Consider the following 21,010-nt stretch of genomic DNA (forward strand, 5'->3'; position numbering starts at 1 on the left):
GGTAGACACCTCTCACCTGGATTCTGACAGGGACCCCCAGGTTAGGTAGTGAGTGACATAGAGCCCTTTAGGCAGTGAGTGACAGGGAGCCCTTTTAGGTAGTGAGTGAGTGACAGGGAGCCCCTTTAGGTAGTGAGTGAGTGCCAGGGAGCCCCTTTAGGTAGTGAGTGAGTGCCAGGGAGCCCCTTTAGGTAGTGAGTGAGTGCCAGGGAGCCCCTTTAGGTAGTGAGTGAGTGCCAGGGAGCCCCTTTAGGTAGTGAGTGAGTGCCAGGGAGCCCCTTTAGGTAGTGAGTGAGTGCCAGGGAGCCCCTTTAGGTAGTGAGTGAGTGCCAGGGAGGGCTTTAGGAAGTGAGTGAGTGACAGGGAGCCCCTTTAGCAAGTGAGTGAGTGACAGGGAGCCCCTTTAGCAAGTGAGTGAGTGACAGGGAGCCCCTTTAGCAAGTGAGTGAGTGACAGGGAGCCCCTTTAGCAAGTGAGTGAGTGACAGGGAGCCCCTTTAGCAAGTGAGTGAGTGACAGGGAGCCCCTTTAGCAAGTGAGTGAGTGACAGGGAGCCCCTTTAGCAAGTGAGTGAGTGACAGGGAGCCCCTTTAGCAAGTGAGTGAGTGACAGGGAGGCCCTTTAGCAAGTGAGTGAGTGACAGGGAGCCCCTTTAGCTAGTGAGTGAGTGACAGGGAGCCCCTTTAGCAAGTGAGTGACAGGGAGCCCCTTTAGCTAGTGAGTGAGTGACAGGGAGGCCCTTTAGCAAGTGAGTGAGTGACAGGGAGCCCCTTTAGCAAGTGAGTGAGTGCCAGGGAGGCCCTTTAGCTAGTGAGTGAGTGACAGGGAGCCCCTTTAGCAAGTGAGTGAGTGACAGGGAGCCCCTTTAGCTAGTGAGTGAGTGACAGGGAGCCCCTTTAGCAAGTGAGTGAGTGACAGGGAGCCCCTTTAGCAAGTGAGTGAGTGACAGGGAGCCCCTTTAGCAAGTGAGTGAGTGACAGGGAGCCCCTTTAGCAAGTGAGTGAGTGACAGGGAGCCCCTTTAGCTAGTGAGTGAGTGACAGGGAGGCCCTTTAGCAAGTGAGTGAGTGACAGGGAGCCCCTTTAGCTAGTGAGTGAGTGACAGGGAGCCCCTTTAGCAAGTGAGTGAGTGACAGGGAGCCCCTTTAGCAAGTGAGTGAGTGACAGGGAGCCCCTTTAGCAAGTGAGTGAGTGACAGGGAGCCCCTTTAGCAAGTGAGTGAGTGACAGGGAGCCCCTTTAGCAAGTGAGTGAGTGACAGGGAGGCCCTTTAGCAAGTGAGTGAGTGACAGGGAGGCCCTTTAGCTAGTGAGTGAGTGACAGGGAGGCCCTTTAGCAAGTGAGTGAGTGACAGGGAGGCCCTTCAGCAAGTGAGTGAGTGACAGGGAGGCCCTTTAGCAAGTGAGTGAGTGACAGGGAGGCCCTTCAGCAAGTGAGTGAGTGACAGGGAGGCCCTTCAGCAAGTGAGTGAGTGACAGGGAGGCCCTTTAGCAAGTGAGTGAGTGACAGGGAGGCCCTTCAGCAAGTGAGTGAGTGACAGGGAGTGACAGGGAGCAACCCCCCCCCCGCGCCGCTTCCCCTACCTTGCAGCCAGCAGCCCAGCGTCAGACCTCAAGATCAGCGGCGACCCGACCAGTAAGAGCGGGCACCGGACGCACCCGCTCTATATGCGGAAGTGATGTCACTTCCGCATATCAGTGCGGGCGCTGGGTCCTAGCGCCCGCACTATTGTCGCCGCCTGATCGAGGTCTGACGCGGCGGAGGCGGCGGCGGCGGCTAGAGGGATGGAGGGAGGGAGCAGCGGCCAGAAGGGTTGAGCGGCGGCCGGGCGGCACCCGCAGCGGCGGGGATGGGGCCCCCCTGCAGGCCCCGGGCCCGTGACGGGAGTCACGGATGTCCCCCCCTGATGGCGGGCCTGTGTGTATACACTCCTGAATTCTGTTATAAGCATACCACCACACTCAGGAAGGATATGGATAAATAACCCCAACTCATGCTCAATACTGCATAAAAAAGCTGACGTGTCAAAAAGCACAATAGTATCACTCACATTTAGTTTGATTGTGAATATCTCCCTTTTAAATTGAATAGCCTGGTTGCCCCCACTTAAATAATTAGCTCTGTTGTATGCATCCATCTCTATATGTGATGAGCTTTGTCAGCAAACCATGTGTGGATAACCATTCAACATCTCTTGAGTGAAACTGAGTTCTATGTACCCTCCATGGGGCAGTGCAGTCCCAGCATTGTGTAGCTTTTAGCTAAATGAGCAATGAAAATCAATGTCAGGAGCCATCTGTTGCCATTTAATTTAGTGGATTTTTTTGTCTGCATAGAGAGTGCAAAAACGTTCCTGGAGACACTGATCAGGCTATGAATTTTAAGTATAATTTCCACTAAGTTTCTACTAGCTTAAATGTACTTTCCAGCAATGCATATTATTTGTATTAACAAGAAGTTTTAAATCAGGATGATACCATTTATTGGCTAACTACAAATGAATAAGAATGAACAAGCTTTCGGCCTTGCAGCCTTCGTCAGGTTTACATCCTGTTAGTTTGAAAGCTGGTGGTACAGACAGCTTGTATACATGCAACATCAAAAGGGAAAACAGATATTTTTTTAAGCATAAATACATCATGAAGATGCCTTAATACAAACAGACCATCTAAATGGGGTAAGATAAGGATCCTTGTTTACTTTATTGCTCACAGACCTGGTATTAGGATTGACCCAGAGGTATCGTAAATTCTTAGTTCACAAGTTCAGCTAGGGTGGCTGAGACAGTTCATATATCATCAATCTCATACCAATATAGAAAGTTGTTGTCCTTATTCAAACCCTTCTGCACAGCTTTGAAACAATTTATACATTTTGTTTCTGCTATTAATCGGTCATTTGACGTTTTGAAGCCGCCCTTCAGGGCAGTGACACGAAGATCATCCATGCTGTGTCCGTTGGACCGAAAGTGTGTAGCAACTGGGAGTCCAGATTTGGTATCATTAATAGTGTGCCTGTGTCCATTCATACGTTTGCGCAGAGTTTGTCCAGTTTCTCCCACGTACATAACATTGGGGCATTTAGCACACATGATCAGATATACCAGATTGGTGGACCCACAAGAAAATTTACCTTGTACTCTGTACTCCTGTTGTGAACCTGGTATCGTTACCCTGTCAGTGAAGTAAATGTGTCTGCAGGTCCCACATATTTTTTGTCGGCAGGGTGATGTTCCGTTTTGTTGAGCCCTATTCAAAGAGCTCCTGACAATCATCTGTTTTAGATTGTGTGGTTGCCAATATGACAAGAGTGGAGGTTTAGGGAATATCGTTCTCAGTCTGTGATCCTTGTGTAAAATGGGATGAAGTTCCTTAGCAATCCTCCATAAGATTTCCAGGTGTGGGTTGTAGGTGACAACCAAAGGGACACGTTCCTCTTTCTGGTTTTGCTTATATTTCAGGAGTTCAGTCCTGGGGATGTTGCTGGCTTTCCTGATTTGGGCCTCAGCCATGGGAGGACTGTAACCTTGTTTAATGAAAGTGTTCTTATGGTGATCCAGGTGCTTGTCTCTGTCCATCCTGTCAGAACAAATCCGGTTGTACCTTATAGCTTGGCTGTAAATTATAGAGTTCTTAATGTGCTTGGGATGAAAACTGTCATATCTTAGGTATGTGGGACGGTCTGTAGGTTTGCGATACACAGAGGTTTGTATGTTGTTACCCCTGATGTATATGGTGGTGTCCAGAAAGTTAATCTCTGTGTGAGAGTAGGTAAGTTTCAATTTGATTGTAGGATGGAAGGCATTGAAGTTCCTGTGGAACTGGAGAAGATCATCCTCACTTGCGGACCAGATGATTAAAATATCATCAATGAAGCGGAAGTAGGCCAAGGGTTTTATGCCACATGCATTGAGGTATTCCTCTTCGATTTTGGCCATGAATAGATTTGCATACTGTGGAGCGAATCGCGAACCCATTGCCACGCCCATCTGCTGTAAATAGAGGTCCTGTCCAAAAGTGAAATAATTATGAGTGAGAATGAATTTGATCAGTCCAGTAATAGGCTTTACAGGTATGCCCTGACCCTGAAGATATTTACGGCAGGCCGCAATACCAACATCATGGGGAATGTTCGTGTACAGGGACTCCACGTCCATCGTGGCCAGTATGGTTCCCTCAGGTACTGGGCCGATGGCCTCTTATCAGGCTACTGAAGCTGAAATGTCAGTACTCTCCAAAGGCCTGTCATTCTGCCCTGCGAGACCCATAGACAGGATTGCACTCTGTGGAGATATGGAGGAATTTTTCAGAAAGCTGCGACTCAAGGAACACTACCATGATAAGGAAGCCTGTGATACAATGGATAATGGACCAAAACGCACCAGATCTAAAAAGAAAAAAAAGAAAAAAAGATGGACCCCCAAAGAAGGAAAAAACCCGGCCCTGGATAAATACATCAACAAATTCAGACGCAGAATCTCTGACAGGATCCTGAGTAAAAGAAAGACACTGGCCCAGAACGTAACACCACAGGAGCGACAGGCCATCAGATCCCTTAAGGAGAATAAGGACATTATTATTAAACCAGTGGATACAGGTGGTGCCATAGTCATAATGAACACCAGTGACTACATCCAGGAGGCACAAAGACAATTATCCAATACCGCTCACTATGCCAAATTACAGGGGGACCCCACAAAAGGCTACAGGATGGCACTTAATAGGATGGTTAACAGATTGCCTGCAAACATCAGACTACATGTAAGGACCCTTATCCCTGAAGAGCCTAGAACAGCCTGCTTGTACATGCTTCCCAAGATCCACAAAGAGGGAAACCCAGGCAGGCCCATAATCTCAGGGAGCGGAACTCTTACAGAGAACATCTCAGGGTGGCTGGAAAACATCTTGAAACCTCTTGTCTGTAAAAGACCCAGCTACTTACAGGATACCACCCACCTCCTGAACAAACTGTCAGCCATCGGCCCAGTACCTGAGGGAACCATACTGGCCACGATGGACGTGGAGTCCCTGTACACGAACATTCCCCATGATGATGGTATTGTGGCCTGCCGTAAATATCTTCAGGGTCAGGGCATACCTGTAAAGTCTATTACTGGACTGATCAAATTCATTCTCACTCATAATTATTTCACTTTTGGACAGGACCTCTATTTACAGCAGATGGGCGTGGCAATGGGTTCGCGATTCGCTCCACAGTATGCAAATCTATTCATGGCCAAAATCGAAGAGGAATACCTCAATGCATGTGGCATAAAACCCTTGGCCTACTTCCGCTTCATTGATGATATTTTAATCATCTGGTCCGCAAGTGAGGATGATCTTCTCCAGTTCCACAGGAACTTCAATGCCTTCCATCCTACAATCAAATTGAAACTTACCTACTCTCACACAGAGATTAACTTTCTGGACACCACCATATACATCAGGGGTAACAACATACAAACCTCTGTGTATCGCAAACCTACAGACCGTCCCACATACCTAAGATATGACAGTTTTCATCCCAAGCACATTAAGAACTCTATAATTTACAGCCAAGCTATAAGGTACAACCGGATTTGTTCTGACAGGATGGACAGAGACAAGCACCTGGATCACCTTAAGAACACTTTCATTAAACAAGGTTACAGTTCTCCCATGGCTGAGGCCCAAATCAGGAAAGCCAGCAACACCCCCAGGACTGAACTCCTGAAATATAAGCAAAACCAGAAAGAGGAACGTGTCCCTTTGGTTGTCACCTACAACCCACACCTGGAAATCTAAAGGAGGATTGCTAAGGAACTTCATCCCATTTTACACAAGGATCACAGACTGAGAACGATATTCCCTAAACCTCCACTCTTGTTATATCGGCAACCACACAATCTAAAACAGATGATTGTCAGGAGCTATTTGATTAGGCCTCAACAAAACGGAACATCACCCTGCCGACAAAAAATATGTGGGACCTGCAGACACATTTACTCCACTGACAGGGTAACGATACCAGGTTCACAACAGGAGTACAGAGTACAAGGTAAATTTTCTTGTGGGTCCACCAATCTGGTATATCTGATCATGTGTGCTAAATGCCCCAATGTTATGTACGTGGGAGAAACTGGACAAACTCTGCGCAAACGTATGAATGGACACAGGCACACTATTAATGATACCAAATCTGGACTCCCAGTTGCTACACACTTTCGGTCCAACGGACACAGCATGGATGATCTTCGTGTCACTGCCCTGAAGGGCGGCTTCAAAACGTCAAATGACCGATTAATAGCAGAAACAAAATGTATAAATTGTTTCAAAGCTGTGCAGAAGGGTTTGAATAAGGACAACAACTTTCTATATTGGTATGAGATTGATGATATACGAACTGTCTCAGCCACCCTAGCTGAACTTGTGAACTAAGAATTTACGATACCTCTGGGTCAATCCTAATACCAGGTCTGTGAGCAATAAAGTAAACAAGGATCCTTATCTTACCCCATTTAGATGGTCTGTTTGTATTAAGGCATCTTCATGATGTATTTATGCTTAAAAAAATATCTGTTTTCCCTTTTGATGTTGCATGTATATAAGCTGTCTGTACCACCAGCTTGCAAACTAACAGGATGTAAACCTGACGAAGGCTGCAAGGCCGAAAGCTTGTTCATTCTTATTCATTTGTAGTTAGCCAATAAATGGTATCATCCTGATTTAAAACTTCTTGCTTTTACTGATGGCTAACACGGTACAATACCCTACTGCTACTATTTGTATTAAAGTAAGAGGGCTTTTTGATCCTTTCTGGTTCACCATGATGAGCTTGCTGGGTAATGTGTAACTTCTCAGTGTATACTGATTTATAGATACTTATCTATTCAGGTATTTGGGAGCTGTGTCAGCATATAAAGACTAGAGATGGCCCGAACAATTTGTCGGCAAACGGTTCCCGGCTAACTTCCGCGGGTCGCGATTGCGGAGAACTGCAAACTTTTCCGGAAGTTTCGTTCGCCCCCATAGTGCATCATGAGGGTCAACTTTGACCCTCTACATCACAGTCAGCAGGCACATTGTAGCCAATCAGGCTACACTCCCTCCTGGGGCCCCACCCCCAGGCAGCATCAGGCTTTTCACTCACTCATGTGCCTGCATTAATTAGAGAAGGGAGAGCTGCTGTGCAGAGACCTATAGGGAAAGCTTAGTTAGGCTCTTGTAGGCTTATTAGCTTGCTCCTTGCTGATTCTTATTACTAAAAAGCACCCCTCAACAGCTCTTTTGAGAGCTAATCTTGTTCTTGTTTTCTATTTTTTTTTTAATTGTGTGGGCCACTTGCATTATATACAGCCCTGTCAGTCAGTCACAGCTGGCCTTTGGCCCCTTGGTGGTATAATTATTACTAGTGTGCCAGGTGCACATTGTAATACCCATCACTGGATATACCTACTACGCTGTTGATAGTTTTCTTGGTATGGCAGGCACCAGCAGAGCAGCATCTCCTGGACTTGGTACCAGTACTTCTGTAGACCCTGGTGAAGTGGTGAGCGTCAGCATGGAAGTTGAAACTGGTACGGTGGCAAGTGCAGTAGTACCCCCGTCGCAGCCACCAAGAAGAAGACGGGCCCGTAGTACCCATAGACTCCCAGAGGTGCTGGCACAACCAGATTGGCAATCCCCTGATTCCGCCGCACCCGTAGTGCCCCCTTTCACCGCCCAGTCTGGAGTCCAGGTGGCGACAGCTCATCTAGGAACGGCCCTAGACTTTTTGCAGCTGTTCATCACCCAGGTTCTCTTGGACTTAATTGTGGTTGAGACCAACGGTAAAGCCACACAATTCATCACCGAGCACCCGGAGAGCATGTATGCCCAGCCTTTCCGGTGGAAACCAGTCCAAGTTTCCGACATTAAAATCTTTTTGGCCCTTATCCTTCACTTGGGACTAATGAAACAGAATGTACTGCGGTCGTATTGGTCTACGAACCCAGTAAATCATGTTCCCTTGTACCCTGCTGCCATGTCCAGGACACGATTTGAGTCCATCCTGCGCTTCCTGCACTTCAACGACGACGAAACCTGTCATGAAAGGGGAGACCCTGCTTATGACCGGCTCCACAAAATTCGGCCCCTCATAGACCACCTGTCATCAACATTTGCAGATGCTTATATCCCTGAACAGAACATCTGCGTAGACGAGTCCCTCTTACGCTTTACCGGGCGCCTTGGCATCAAACAGTACATCCCAAGCAAGCGCGCCCGGTATGGGGTGAAACTGTATAAGCTCTGTGAAAGGGCCACAGGCTATACATGTCGTTTTAGGGTCTATGAGGGAAAAGACTCAAAATTGGAGCCGGTCGGATGCTCTGACTACCTAGGGAGCAGTGGAAAGGTTGTGTGGGACTTGGTGTCACCCTTGTTCCAGAAGGGGTACCATCTTTTTGTGGACAATTATTACACAAGTGTGGCCCTCTTTCAGCACTTAAAGTTAGAAGGAATCCGATGCTGTGGCACTGCGCGGCCTAGTCGCCAGGGCTTCCCCCAACGGCTCGTTACCACCAGACTTGAACGGGGGCAGAGGGCCGCCTTGCGTACTGAAGACCTGCTCGCGGTGAAATGGAGGGACAAGAGGGACGTTTACTTTCTGTCCACCATTCACACAGACACGACAGTCCAAATTCAACGGGCAACTGCGGTCATTGAAAAGCCCCTTGTCGTCCACGAATATAATGTCAACATGGGAGGGGTGGACTTCAATGACCAGAGGTTAGCGCCCTATTTAGTTACCCGAAAAACAAGACGCTGGTATAAGAAAGTGTCTTTTTATCTGATTCAATTGGCAGTTTACAACAGCTTTGTTCTCTACAGTAAGGCTGGGAGAACTGGATCTTTCCTCCAATTTCAGGAACAGATCGTTCTGGACATCCTGTATCCAGGAGGTGCCAGGCCCCCCCCCCCCAGATGCAACTAGCCGATTGCATGGAAGGCATTACGCCTATCAGCTTCCGTGTGCCCCAGGTCAACGCATCCGAAGAAAACGTTGCCGTGTCTGCAGCAGGGCTGGAACAAGGACTGACACCGTTTATTATTGTCCCCGCTGCCCTGACCAGCCTGGCCTATGCATAGGGCCGTGTTTTGAGAGGTGCCACGAGCAGGTACACTATTAGAACCTAGGGAACTCCAGACACAGGAGTAGGCACACACTCAGTGGTCTTTCGCATATTGTCACAGGGAGCGGAGAGGTGAGCTTGAAAACCAAACGGGTAAGCATAAAAGTCGGAAGAAGGATCGGTTTCCATGCTTGATATTGCTGATCTGTCCTGGGTTGGCGATATAAGACGGCATGTTTGAATTTCCCTTTAGTGTGGACACCCCCGGTTTATATGTGATTTGGGCCTATGATGATGCTTTAATGCCACACAGAGTCATTTCTATTGGCAGGCATATTGCTGTATGCTACAGGCATAATGCTGTATACTAAAGTTCTGAGGCCCAGTCACTTAAGTTGGTGGCTCACCCTGAGTGCAGGGTGGCACGGGGTGTCTCTCTCCTGAGGTTATCACTGCCATTGATGTGGAGGACGATCTGCCATTGATGTGGAGCAAGGTATGTTTGCTGTTCATTTTTCCTTTCAGCCCAGAGTGCATTACCCGTATACCCAATATAAGGAGTATAGCAGAAACTCCTAATACTGGCCATACATGTAATGATTGCAGAGACCCTAAAATGCCAGGACAGACTTCACAAATGACCCCATTTTGGAAAGAGGACACCCTAAAGTATTATGTGAGGTGCACGGTGAGTTCATAAAAGATTTTAGTTTTTGTCACAAGTTAGCAGAATTTTTTTTTTTTTTTTTTACAAAGTGTCATTTTCCGTTTACTTGTGACAAAAAATAAAAATTTCAATGACCTCACCATTACCCTCATGGAATACCTTGTTGTGTATTCTTTCCAAAATTGGGTCATTTGTGGGGTTTGTTAACTGTCCTGGCAAGTGGGTGGGGTGCTAAATTGTGAGCACCCCTGTAAAGCCTAAAGGTACTCATTGGACTCTGGGCCCCTTAGCGCAGTTAGGGTGCAAAAAAGTGCCACACATGTGGTATCGCCGTACTCGGGAGAAGTAGTATAATGTGTTTTGGGGTGTATTTTTACACATACCCATGCTGGGTGGGAGAAATACCTCTGTAAATGACAATCTTTTGATTTTTTTACACACAATTGTCCATTTACAGAGTTATTTCTCCCACCCAGCATGGGTATGTGTAAAAATACACCCCAAAACACATTGTACTACTTCTCCCGAGTACGGTGATACCACATGTGTGGCACTTTTTTGCACCCTAACTGCGCTAAAGGGCCCAAAGTCCAATGAGTACCTTTAGGATTTCACAGGTCATTTTGCGGAATTTGATTTCCAGACTACTCCTCACGGTTTAGGGCCCCTAAAATGCCAGGGCAGTATAGGAACCCCACAAATGACCCCATTTTAGAAAGAAGACACCCCAAGGTATTCTGTTAGTAGTACGGTGAGTTCATAGAAGATTTTATTTTTTGTCAAAAGTTAGCGGAAAATTGATTTTTATTGTTTTTTTCACAAAGTGTCATTTTCCACTAACTTGTGACAAAAAATAAAATCTTCTATGAACTCACCATACTCCTAACAGAATACCTTGGGGTGTCTTCTTTCTAAAATGGGGCCATTTGTGGGGTTCCTATACTGCCCTGGCATTTTAGGGGCCCTAAACCGTGAGGAGTAGTCTGGAAATCAAATTCCGCAAAATGACCTGTGAAATCCTAAAGGTACTCATTGGACTTTGGGCCCTTTAGCGCAGTTAGGGTGCAAAAAAGTGCCACACGTGGTATTGCCGTACTCGGGAGAAGTAGTACAATGTGTTTTGGGGTGTATTTTTACACATACCCATGCTGAGTGGGAGAAATACCTCTGTAAATGACAATCTTTTGATTTTTTTACACACAATTGTCCATTTACAGAGTTATTTCTCCCACCCAGCATGGGTATGTGTAAAAATACACCCCAAAACACATTATACTACTTCTCCCGAGTACGGCGGTACCACATGTGTGGCACTTTTTTACACTCCAAGTACGCTAAGGGGCCCAAAGTCCTATGAGTATCTTTAGGATTTCACAGGTCATTTTGCGGAATTTGATTTCCAGACTACTCCTCACGGTTTAGGGCCCCTAAAATGCCAGGGCAGTATAGGAACCCCACAAATGACCCCATTTTAGAAAGAAGACACCCCAAGGTATTCCGTTAGTAGTACGGTGAGTTCATAGAAGATTTTATTTTTTGTCAAAAATTAGCGGAAAATTGATTTTTATTGTTTTTTTCACAAAGTGTCATTTTCCACTAACTTGTGACAAAAAATAAAATCTTCTATGAACTCACCATACTCCTAACGGAATACCTTGGGGTGTCTTCTTTCTAAAATGGGGTCATTTGTGGGGTTCCTATACTGCCCTGGCATTTTAGGGGCCCTAAACCGTGAGGAGTAGTCTGGAAATCAAATTCCGCAAAATGACCTGTGAAATCCTAAAGGTACTCATTGGACTTTGGGCCCTTTAGCGCAGTTAGGGTGCAAAAAAGTGCCACACATGTGGTATTGCCGTACTCGGGAGAAGTAGTACAATGTGTTTTGGGGTGTATTTTTACACATACCCATGCTGAGTGGGAGAAATACCTCTGTAAATGACAATCTTTTGATTTTTTTACACACAATTGTCCATTTACAGAGTTATTTCTCCCACCCAGCATGGGTATGTGTAAAAATACACCCCAAAACACATTATACTACTTCTCCCGAGTACGGCGGTACCACATGTGTGGCACTTTTTTACACCCCAAGTACGCTAAGGGGCCCAAAGTCCTATGAGTATCTTTAGGATTTCACAGGTCATTTTGCGGAATTTGATTTCCAGACTACTCCTCACGGTTTAGGGCCCCTAAAATGCCAGGGCAGTATAGGAACCCCACAAATGACCCCATTTTAGAAAGAAGAAACCCCAAGGTATTCCGTTAGTAGTACGGTGAGTTCATAGAAGATTTTATTTTTTGTCAAAAGTTAGCGGAAAATTGATTTTTATTGTTTTTTTCACAAAGTGTCATTTTCCACTAACTTGTGACAAAAAATAAAATCTTCTATGAACTCACCATACTCCTAACGGAATACCTTGGGGTGTCTTCTTTCTAAAATGGGGTCATTTGTGGGGTTCCTATACTGCCCTGGCATTTTAGGGGCCCTAAACCGTGAGGAGTAGTCTGGAAATCAAATTCCGCAAAATGACCTGTGAAATCCTAAAGGTACTCATTGGACTTTGGGCCCTTTAGCGCAGTTAGGGTGCAAAAAAGTGCCACACATGTGGTATTGCCGTACTCGGGAGAAGTAGTACAATGTGTTTTGGGGTGTATTTTTACACATACCCATGCTGAGTGGGAGAAATACCTCTGTAAATGACAATCTTTTGATTTTTTTACACACAATTGTCCATTTACAGAGTACTCACCGTACTACTAACGGAATACCTTGGGGTGTCTTCTTTCTAAAATGGGGTCATTTGTGGGGTTCCTATACTGCCCTGGCATTTTAGGGGCCCTAAACCGTGAGGAGTAGTCTGGAAATCAAATTCCGCAAAATGACCTGTGAAATCCTAAGGATACTCATAGGACTTTGGGCCCCTTAGCGTACTTGGGGTGTAAAAAAGTGCCACACATGTGGTACCGCCGTACTCGGGAGAAGTAGTATAATGTGTTTTGGGGTGTATTTTTACACATACCCATGCTGGGTGGGAGAAATAACTCTGTAAATGGACAATTGTGTGTAAAAAAAATGAAAAGATTGTCATTTACAGAGAGATTTCTCCCACCCAGCATGGGTATGTGTAAAAATACACCCCAAAACACATTATACTACTTCTCCTGAGTACGGCAATACCACATGTGTGGCACTTTTTTGCAGCCTAACTGCGCTAAGGGGCCCATATAGTCCAATGAGCACCTTTAGGCTTTACAGGGGTGCTTACAATTTAGCACCCCCCAAAATGTCAGGACAGTAAACACACCCCACAAATGACCCCATTTTGGAAAGTAGACACTTCAAGGTATTCAGAGAGGGGCATGGTGAGTCCGTGGCAGATTTCATTTTTTTTTGTCGCAAGTTAGAAGAAATGGAAACTTTTTTTTTTTTTGTCACAACGTGTCATTTTCCGCTTACTTGTGACAAAAATTAATATCTTCTATGAACTCACCATGCCTCTCAGTGAATACTTTGGGATGTCTTCTTTCCAAAATGGGGTCATTTGGGGGGTATTTATACTATCCTGGAATTATAGCCCCTCATGAAACATGACAGGGGGTCAGAAAAGTCAGAGATGCTTGAAAATGTGAAAATTCACTTTTTGCACCATAGTTTGTAAACGCTATAACTTTTACCCAAACCAATAAATATACGCTGAATGGGGTTTTTTTTATCAAAAACATGTTTGTCCACATTTTTCGCGCCGCATGTATACAGAAATTTAAAAAAATCATTTTTTTGCCAAAATTCATGTCTTTTTTGCTGAATATGAATATAATAAAAAGTAAAAGTCGCAGGAGCAATCAAATAGCACCAAATGAAAGCTTTATTAGTGACAAGAAAAGGAGCCAAAATTCATTTAGGTGGTAGGTTGTATGAGCGAGCAATAAACCGTGAAAGCTGCAGTGGTCTGAATGGAAAAAAAGTGGCCGGTCCTTAAGGGGTAGAAAGCCCTAGGTCCTCAAGTGGTTAATTGTATGCTGATTCCAAACAATGCAACTATACTTAAAATTCCTATTTTTAAGTACTTGCATATTTTTTTTAGTCTCTAATAATACCTGTGCAGCACAGGTAACGGGCCAGAATGTTGGACAACATTTTTTCTTAGTTGTTCCCAAAGACAACAAAAATCATATTTAATTGTATGCTGATTCCAAACAATGCAACTATACTTAAAATTCCTATTTTTAAGTACTTGCATATTTTTTTTAGGCAAATGCTTTTTTAGGCAAACTTCCACCAATGGTCAGTTTTGCTTTTGCCAGCTCATCCTTATTGACAAGGACATAGGACATACCCTCACTTTGTGCTGAAGGAGGTAGAGGTAACTTACCCCATGCATGTGGACATTTCAGCATGACAACTTCCTGACTTGAATCCAATTGAGAATCTGTATAGGGAGCTAGGTCCAAGAAGACACTCCAATCTGAAAGATTTGGAGCTCATTGCTAAAAGATGAATGGTCAAAAATACCTGTGGAGACATGCAAAAAGCTGGTCTGCAATTATAGGAAGCGTTTGATTGGTGTAATAGCCAATAAAGGCTTTTCCATTGATTATTGGGAGGGTATGAATAATTTTGGACTGGACACTTTTTGCTCAAATATAAATAAAAGCTGGGAAATAAAGACCATTTTTTTCTTTTTTCATTTGGGACTGGTGTGGTAAATACATGTAACTTCTGTCTGTCAGCTCTTGTACCTTCCGGGGGTATTCCTGTGTTTGCTGGGGAAGAGGAGGAAGGGGGCTTCATTGACATCTAAGAGCTCCTGTGACTGCTGGGAGAAAAGGTGCAGCTGTGACTGCTGGGAGCCCCTTAAAATTACTGGCTGTACTGGATAACTGCTGACCAGGCGCGTCTTAAAGGCAAGAGATTAGGGCCACTTCCCCGAATCTTTGCCCTTGGTGCCCACAACAGTGCCCCAAATACTGCTGACCACACACTCTCAAACTTACCTGTTTGTTTTCCAGTGCCGCATCCTCAGTGTGCTCTCCTGAGCTTAGCAACCCCTATTAAGTTGTGTCTGCCTGCACTGTCCAATGAGTTCATTAGACCGTGCACCCAGACACAGCCAATTAGAGGTTGCTAAGTTCTAAGGACATGATGACACAATGCCGCTCATTCTGTGTGCTGGTTATATGGCTGCCACCTTCAGTGAAATTACTGCTGGTGGAGGAGATTCTGCTCTGTCTTGCCAGTGACTACCCGCCTGACCCACTCACTGCCAGGATCTGCAGCTCTCGCCTGCCACCTGCAATCATGACTGAAGAGAACTGCCTGCCCAGAGGATGGTGACTGTCCAGTGCCCACTGCCCAGAAAGGACTGCCAGTTAAAGCCTGTCCGACAAGAGGTGATATGGCAGCATGATTCCTGCAGCTCCCGTCCATTGCCTGGAGGATGGTGTCCAGAAAGGACTGCAAGTGCCAGCCGGACTCAGGAGAGGTGAGATTACACTTTTTGATGTATCCCCTCAACCCATTTCTCTTCTCATACAGCTGTGTTACCCAATGTCACCTTATCTGATCACCAGGGTCCCTGTCCTGATCACCATGTTATTGATCTGCAATCACCAATTGAAGTAAAGTTTGCTGCTTTACATATGTTGGAGGTAATGTTTGCTGCTTTTCATGTGTTGGAAGTAACCTTTACTGCTTTTCATGTGTTGGAAGTAACGTTTGCTGCTTAACATACAGTATGTTGGGAGTAATGTTTGCTGCTTTTCATATGTCGGAGGTAACGTTTGATGCATTTCACATGTGTAGTAAAGGTTTCTGCACCCCATATATCTGTTGTAATATTTTCTGCTTTTCACATCTTCCTACATGGGTGGTAACAGTTTCTGCATTTGACATTAGTGGTAAGGATTTCTGCATTTTATATATGGCATAGTGTATGTCTTGCTGGCAGGGGAGGACTGGCCAGGGGGGAAGGGGGGAGATTTCCTCCCAGGCTGCCTCTCATTTAATGATTTAGGGCTGGCACTGTGCCTGGTGAATTCAGGTTTTTGTGTAAGGCAATGTGAAATACTAGGCTGAATGAGGGAAATAAACGCTCAATTGAAGATTAATTGCAGGGCGGGCAAGCTAGTAAATATACACAGCATGATACAGAGCAGAGGCTTGCCTGCAGGGTCCGTGGGAAAAAATCTGTCTGGTCTCCAACCATTGTTAACTGCATGTGCACAGCTACATAAGATATTGTCTAGGTTGAAAAGTTTTCGACAGTCTCTAGACTCCAGAAGGGCTGCTTGCAGGACTTGTGTAAGAGATAGAAACTGTTGTAACTCAAAATGTATTATGTGCCCCCCGGTGCCAGTGCATTTATACTTTACCTATCATGCTCTCCCTTGAGTGTCCTTGCTGTATTTCCCACGTGACTACCGGCATATAGCACATGGGGCACGTGTGTGATGTCATTTGGGCTGGGGCTGCCGTGAAAACGGGCCTCTAGTTTGTATTTTTCCCCCCAGGCCAAAAGGTCCCAGTCCTCCCCTGCTTGCTGGAACCCTTTTTTTTGCTTTCAGAACTGCCTTCATTCTTCATAGCATTCCTCAGGTTTTGTTCAATATTGACACCACACAGTTTCTGCAGATGTATCATCTGCACATCTGTGATGTGAAACCACCAAATCATGGGGGAAACTCTGTTGTGTTATGTGTGTTTTTTTGCAGGGGAAATGCTGCCTTATTATATGTGTGTTTTTTGGTGGGAAGAAAACTCTCACTTGTTTTAGGGTCACTTTTCCTGTGTTTTGGGAAAAAAAACTCAGGGCCCTTTTGAGTTGCACTGTTACATTACAGTTGGCTACGTGCATGTCATGGCTGTGCCCATTTTCAGTGCTCATGTCATGGCCACGCCCATTTTGTGCCACAGCACACTATGCGCACCGCACTCTACCTTTGTCCTCGGTGCCCAAAGGTGCCTCAAATCTTTTAGGATCCTAGCAACACCCCTGCTGCTGACTACTGCTGTGACAGCTGTGTAAACCTTGTGATAGCTAGGGGTATCCTGTCACTGTTGATGGGCTTCTGTGACTGCTGCAGGCCCCCTGTGACTGTTGTGAACTCTGTTTTTAGCTGGGAGTATCCTGTGACCCCTTAGGGTCCCCTGGATGTGACTGCTGAAAGACTTTTGTTACTGAGAGGTGTCTTAATTCGTGGGTTGTCCCTGTGATTGCAAGGACATTTTTGTGACTAACCTGACCAGCATTTCTTCACTGATTGTTATTGCTGGGTCAGTAGGAGCCTATGATTTCTTTAAGTGTTGAAAGATTGTGATAAAATTCTTGTGTTAACTTTGTCACCGGATATAATCATTTATTTTTACAATATGGAAAATTATGCACGAAGAGTTAAAGTGTAACTGTCGGGCAGAAAATAAAAAATCAATTGTTTATTTTTATCTGGTAAACAAGTAATATGGATACTAACCAGGCAATCCAAAAGTTAAAATCTCTATTACTTTTCTTGTTATTAAATGATCACTCCCCAGTTTACCTGACTCTTATTTGATACGTTGCCGCACAAAGGAAGTTGCATGGCATGCTGGGTTGTCCTTTTTTGCTTCTGTACATTAGTTAAGTCTGAGGGGAAATAAAGAAAAGTAACAAGACAAGTAATAGAGATTTTAACTTTTGGATTGCCTGGTTAGCATCCTCATTACTTGTTTACCAGATAAAATTAAAGAATTGATTTTTGATCTTATGCCCGACAGGTACACTTTAAGCTCCATTGTTTAGTTTCATAATACTTATGGCAGCCGAGAGCTGAGAGCACTGTCTGTAAGATTTTATGAGTCTTTTATGGTATTTATTTTGAAAATTAAAACACAGCATGATGCATGATGTCTGCATATACATAACAGTCTAGTGAAGATAGGCCTTGTAATCTTAGGACATTTATATTTAGAATGTGTGACAACAGTGTGAATCCCTTGCTGCTGTCCAAGGCATGGCATAAATAAATGCAGTGTTAATCACATATAACTCAGGAAACCTAATAATTTTAAAATAAGAATGATGGGGCCTTTGCTATACAGACTGGGTACCCTGTGAGAATTAACGGTACTTTCTAACTAAAGAAAACTATGGGAAACCCCAGTCCACCACCACACATTTTATAAGGAAAACAATACATTGCTCTAGTTAAAAGGTTAGAATTATAAGATTAGGACAAAACAATAATAGTGAACATCAATTAAGAGTAATAGTGATTTCATTTTTCAGTTGCTTTACTACAAATTTTGTTCTTGCCTTAATTAAATAATACAATTTAAGTTAAAGAAGCATTCAAGCACAAATGCAATATAAAATATCAGCTGCTGACTAACTACTAAGGTAGGAGGACATATATGTACAATGGCTTGCTGGACTATCAAAAGTCTTTATGTTCTTTAGCTGTTACAGACTACCCAGCGAGTTCATGGTGAAACAGAACTCATTGGAGTGTGTAAGTGGCTACAATGGACCAGAAAGCCCTCTTACTAAAATGCTATGAAAACAAAAGTTTGCTTTCTTAAACAGAAAGTATTTGCAATAATTCAGGTTGGAGTGAACTCCTAGATGTCTCCCAGAGCATCACTGCTGAAATATGCTAATTATCCAAAGTTGTCTTTAACTCTTGTTGTTTTAAGTCCTACTCCATAGAGCCACATTAATCCATGCCATGCACTGCTGAGGATCAACCAATCTGAAACAGTCTGTATGCATGTTGGATTAGTGTGGCTCTGTAATATTAAAAAGCTGACACATCATTGCATTCCAGCGGATCTGGAGGTGTGTTTAGCTCACAGGGACAACGATGGGTGATTTGCATATTTCAGCAGTAATGCACTGGGAGATATCTCGGAGTTCACTCCAACCTGAATTATTGAAAATACTTTCTGTTTTAAGAAAGTTCAGGTTTGTGCAATATCCATGTTTTTGGGATGAGCTCAAGTTAAATATGCGATTATGATTGCAACTCAAGGTAAAACAAGAAAACCCTGGAACTATTTGCTACATACTGTATATATTTCATTTTTTTTTAGTTATTAGCATTAAAGAACATGTTTATGATTTGTTTTCATTTTGTTCTATTTATTAAATAAGTTACGTGCTTAAAAAAAATGTCATTCCTTATAAGAGATAACCAGGTAATGGTGAAGGTAAAACACTAAGGAAAAAAAATGAAATGTTTATTTCTAATATTTCTGATTAAAATGTGTTAACGCTAAATACAATACATAAAGAAATATACCAACATAAAACTATACATTCCATTTTAACAAATAAAGTAAGATAAACCTATACTGTAAGAGATCATTTCTGATTATTCATTAATTCTGGAATCTAGATGGCAGTCAGATAAGAATCCCTGGATAAAGACCACCTGAAATCATCTAGTAACTAATTATATTCACTGAAGTTCTTTAACGCAAGAAAAGAATCCAAACCTTCTTTAAATGCTGATATAGAATTTGCCAAAACTACTTCATGTGGCAAGTTATTTCACATTTCAGCCGCTCTTACTGTAAAGAACTCTAAATAGGTGTCAAAAAATGTTTTTCTCTGGACTGACCTAAGGACAAAAAGCTCCTCTGGCGACCTTTTGTATTGCTCTCTAATGTACAGTATTGGTACATGATAATCAGGCAGGTCCATCTCTCAGTATTCTTTTTTTTCCAAGCTGAAAAAAATAGTTTCTCCAAACCATTTTGGCAAATGAGATCTTCTATCCTTCTGATCAATTTAGTTTCTGTCTAGAATACTGTTGGGCGTACTTTTGATTTATAAGGCATAATTATGAGTACTCTGAGTATACTCTATTAGAAAAGTGCATTTTTTTTAACTTCGGACCAATTATTGTCCCTAGCAACCAATAGGAATGAGCAGACTAATTGTACCTGTGATTGTGAGCTTTGTGATCCAGTTAGAGAAATGGTTAAAAATAATTTGCTTTGTGATTCATTTAGACAGTTGCTGCACTAGTAAAATAAAGTGACAGTGTCATAGTGAATGGTAGTTCAGAGACAGGGATTTAATGCATTTAAAGTGAACTAATCCGGACTAAAAATCGACTCAGCAGCACTGAAAAGGCTTTATGTTTCTTTAACAGTTTCACAGCATCAGAACTTTGTTTCTCTTATACAAGCCTCATTTTTAGCTGCACAGGATAAAACTGCCCGGGCTTTTTTCCCCTGATGCTGTGCAAAGCATGATGGGATTTCTGATATTGTTCTCGTTCTGCTGTTTTGGTGCAATTTTTTTTTTTATATTTTGAATTTGACATTTGAAGCTTAGCGTGTGCAGCTGGGAGGGGTAAGCAGGACACAGGATAGTTGGAACTGTGTCTCCTGTCACTTGTCACCTCATTCCAACCAAAAAGATGCCTGCCCCCATGAATCACAAACATTTGCCTGTTCTTTTAAAACAGGGTGGGTAAGAGATTATATTACCAATCTATTCTAAGTAACATAACTAATGTAACTTGATGACAGTATGTTTGTTTAGGCTGAAGTTCCCATTTAATAGCAGTAGTATTAGTAGTTAGTGTCTAGGGACAGGAAAGGGACTTAGTTTATGACTGAGCTATGTTAGGCAATAGTGTGTAAAGTGTGTGCTTTATTTTAGACAGCTAGTAGCACAGCCACTAACTAGTGAATGTGTGTGTCACCAGGGGCGTTTCTAGGGTCCTTGGAGATCGGGGGCACCTGTGGGCACCAGGCGGGGAGGTATATGGCAAAACATGGGCGTGGCCATGAGGTGAGTGGGCGTGGCCATGGCTGGGGCCAAATGTACATGAACTTAGCAGCGGTGTAAGCTACAGATAACGGCCCTGCCCATCGAAATATTGGATGGAGCCCCCTGTCCTTTATTTGGATAATTTACAATCAGTATAGGCATAGATCAAAGATGTATTCGCACATACAATTTTGATTGGTCAATCACTGACCCCCAATTTTATCACCCCCGTGCAGTAAGTGGGCCAACAGACAATTAATTTTATGAACAGAGCTAAAATTGGCTAATCAAAATTGTATGTGTGTACAAGGCTTTACAGCTAATACTGTACATACTAAAAGTAGCAGGGATCAGCATACAATATAGCTGGTTTACAATCAGTAAAGGCACAGAGTAACACCTTACACTGTACACACTGGAGGTAAATCAGCACACAGTGCAGGCACTAGAGAACAGCGTATACTGTACATACTGTAGGCAGCAGAATTCAGCACA

At 43.8% G+C, this 21,010-nt stretch overlaps 1 protein-coding gene across 1 annotated transcript in view; it reads right to left on the reverse strand.

Annotated features, from left to right (window-relative positions):
- Positions 1-14,773, reverse strand: part of LOC137536741 (meteorin-like protein) — a 45,577-nt gene extending 30,804 nt beyond the window's left edge. Inside the window, exon 1 of the mRNA XM_068258959.1 lies at positions 14,751-14,773. Within this exon, the coding sequence (XP_068115060.1) occupies positions 14,751-14,773 (23 nt within the window). The remainder of the gene's footprint in view (positions 1-14,750) is intronic.
- Positions 14,774-21,010: the final 6,237 nt, after the last annotated feature.

This window comes from Hyperolius riggenbachi, chromosome 10 (genome assembly GCF_040937935.1).
Source record: "Hyperolius riggenbachi isolate aHypRig1 chromosome 10, aHypRig1.pri, whole genome shotgun sequence".
Classification (NCBI taxonomy): Eukaryota; Metazoa; Chordata; class Amphibia; order Anura; family Hyperoliidae; genus Hyperolius; species Hyperolius riggenbachi.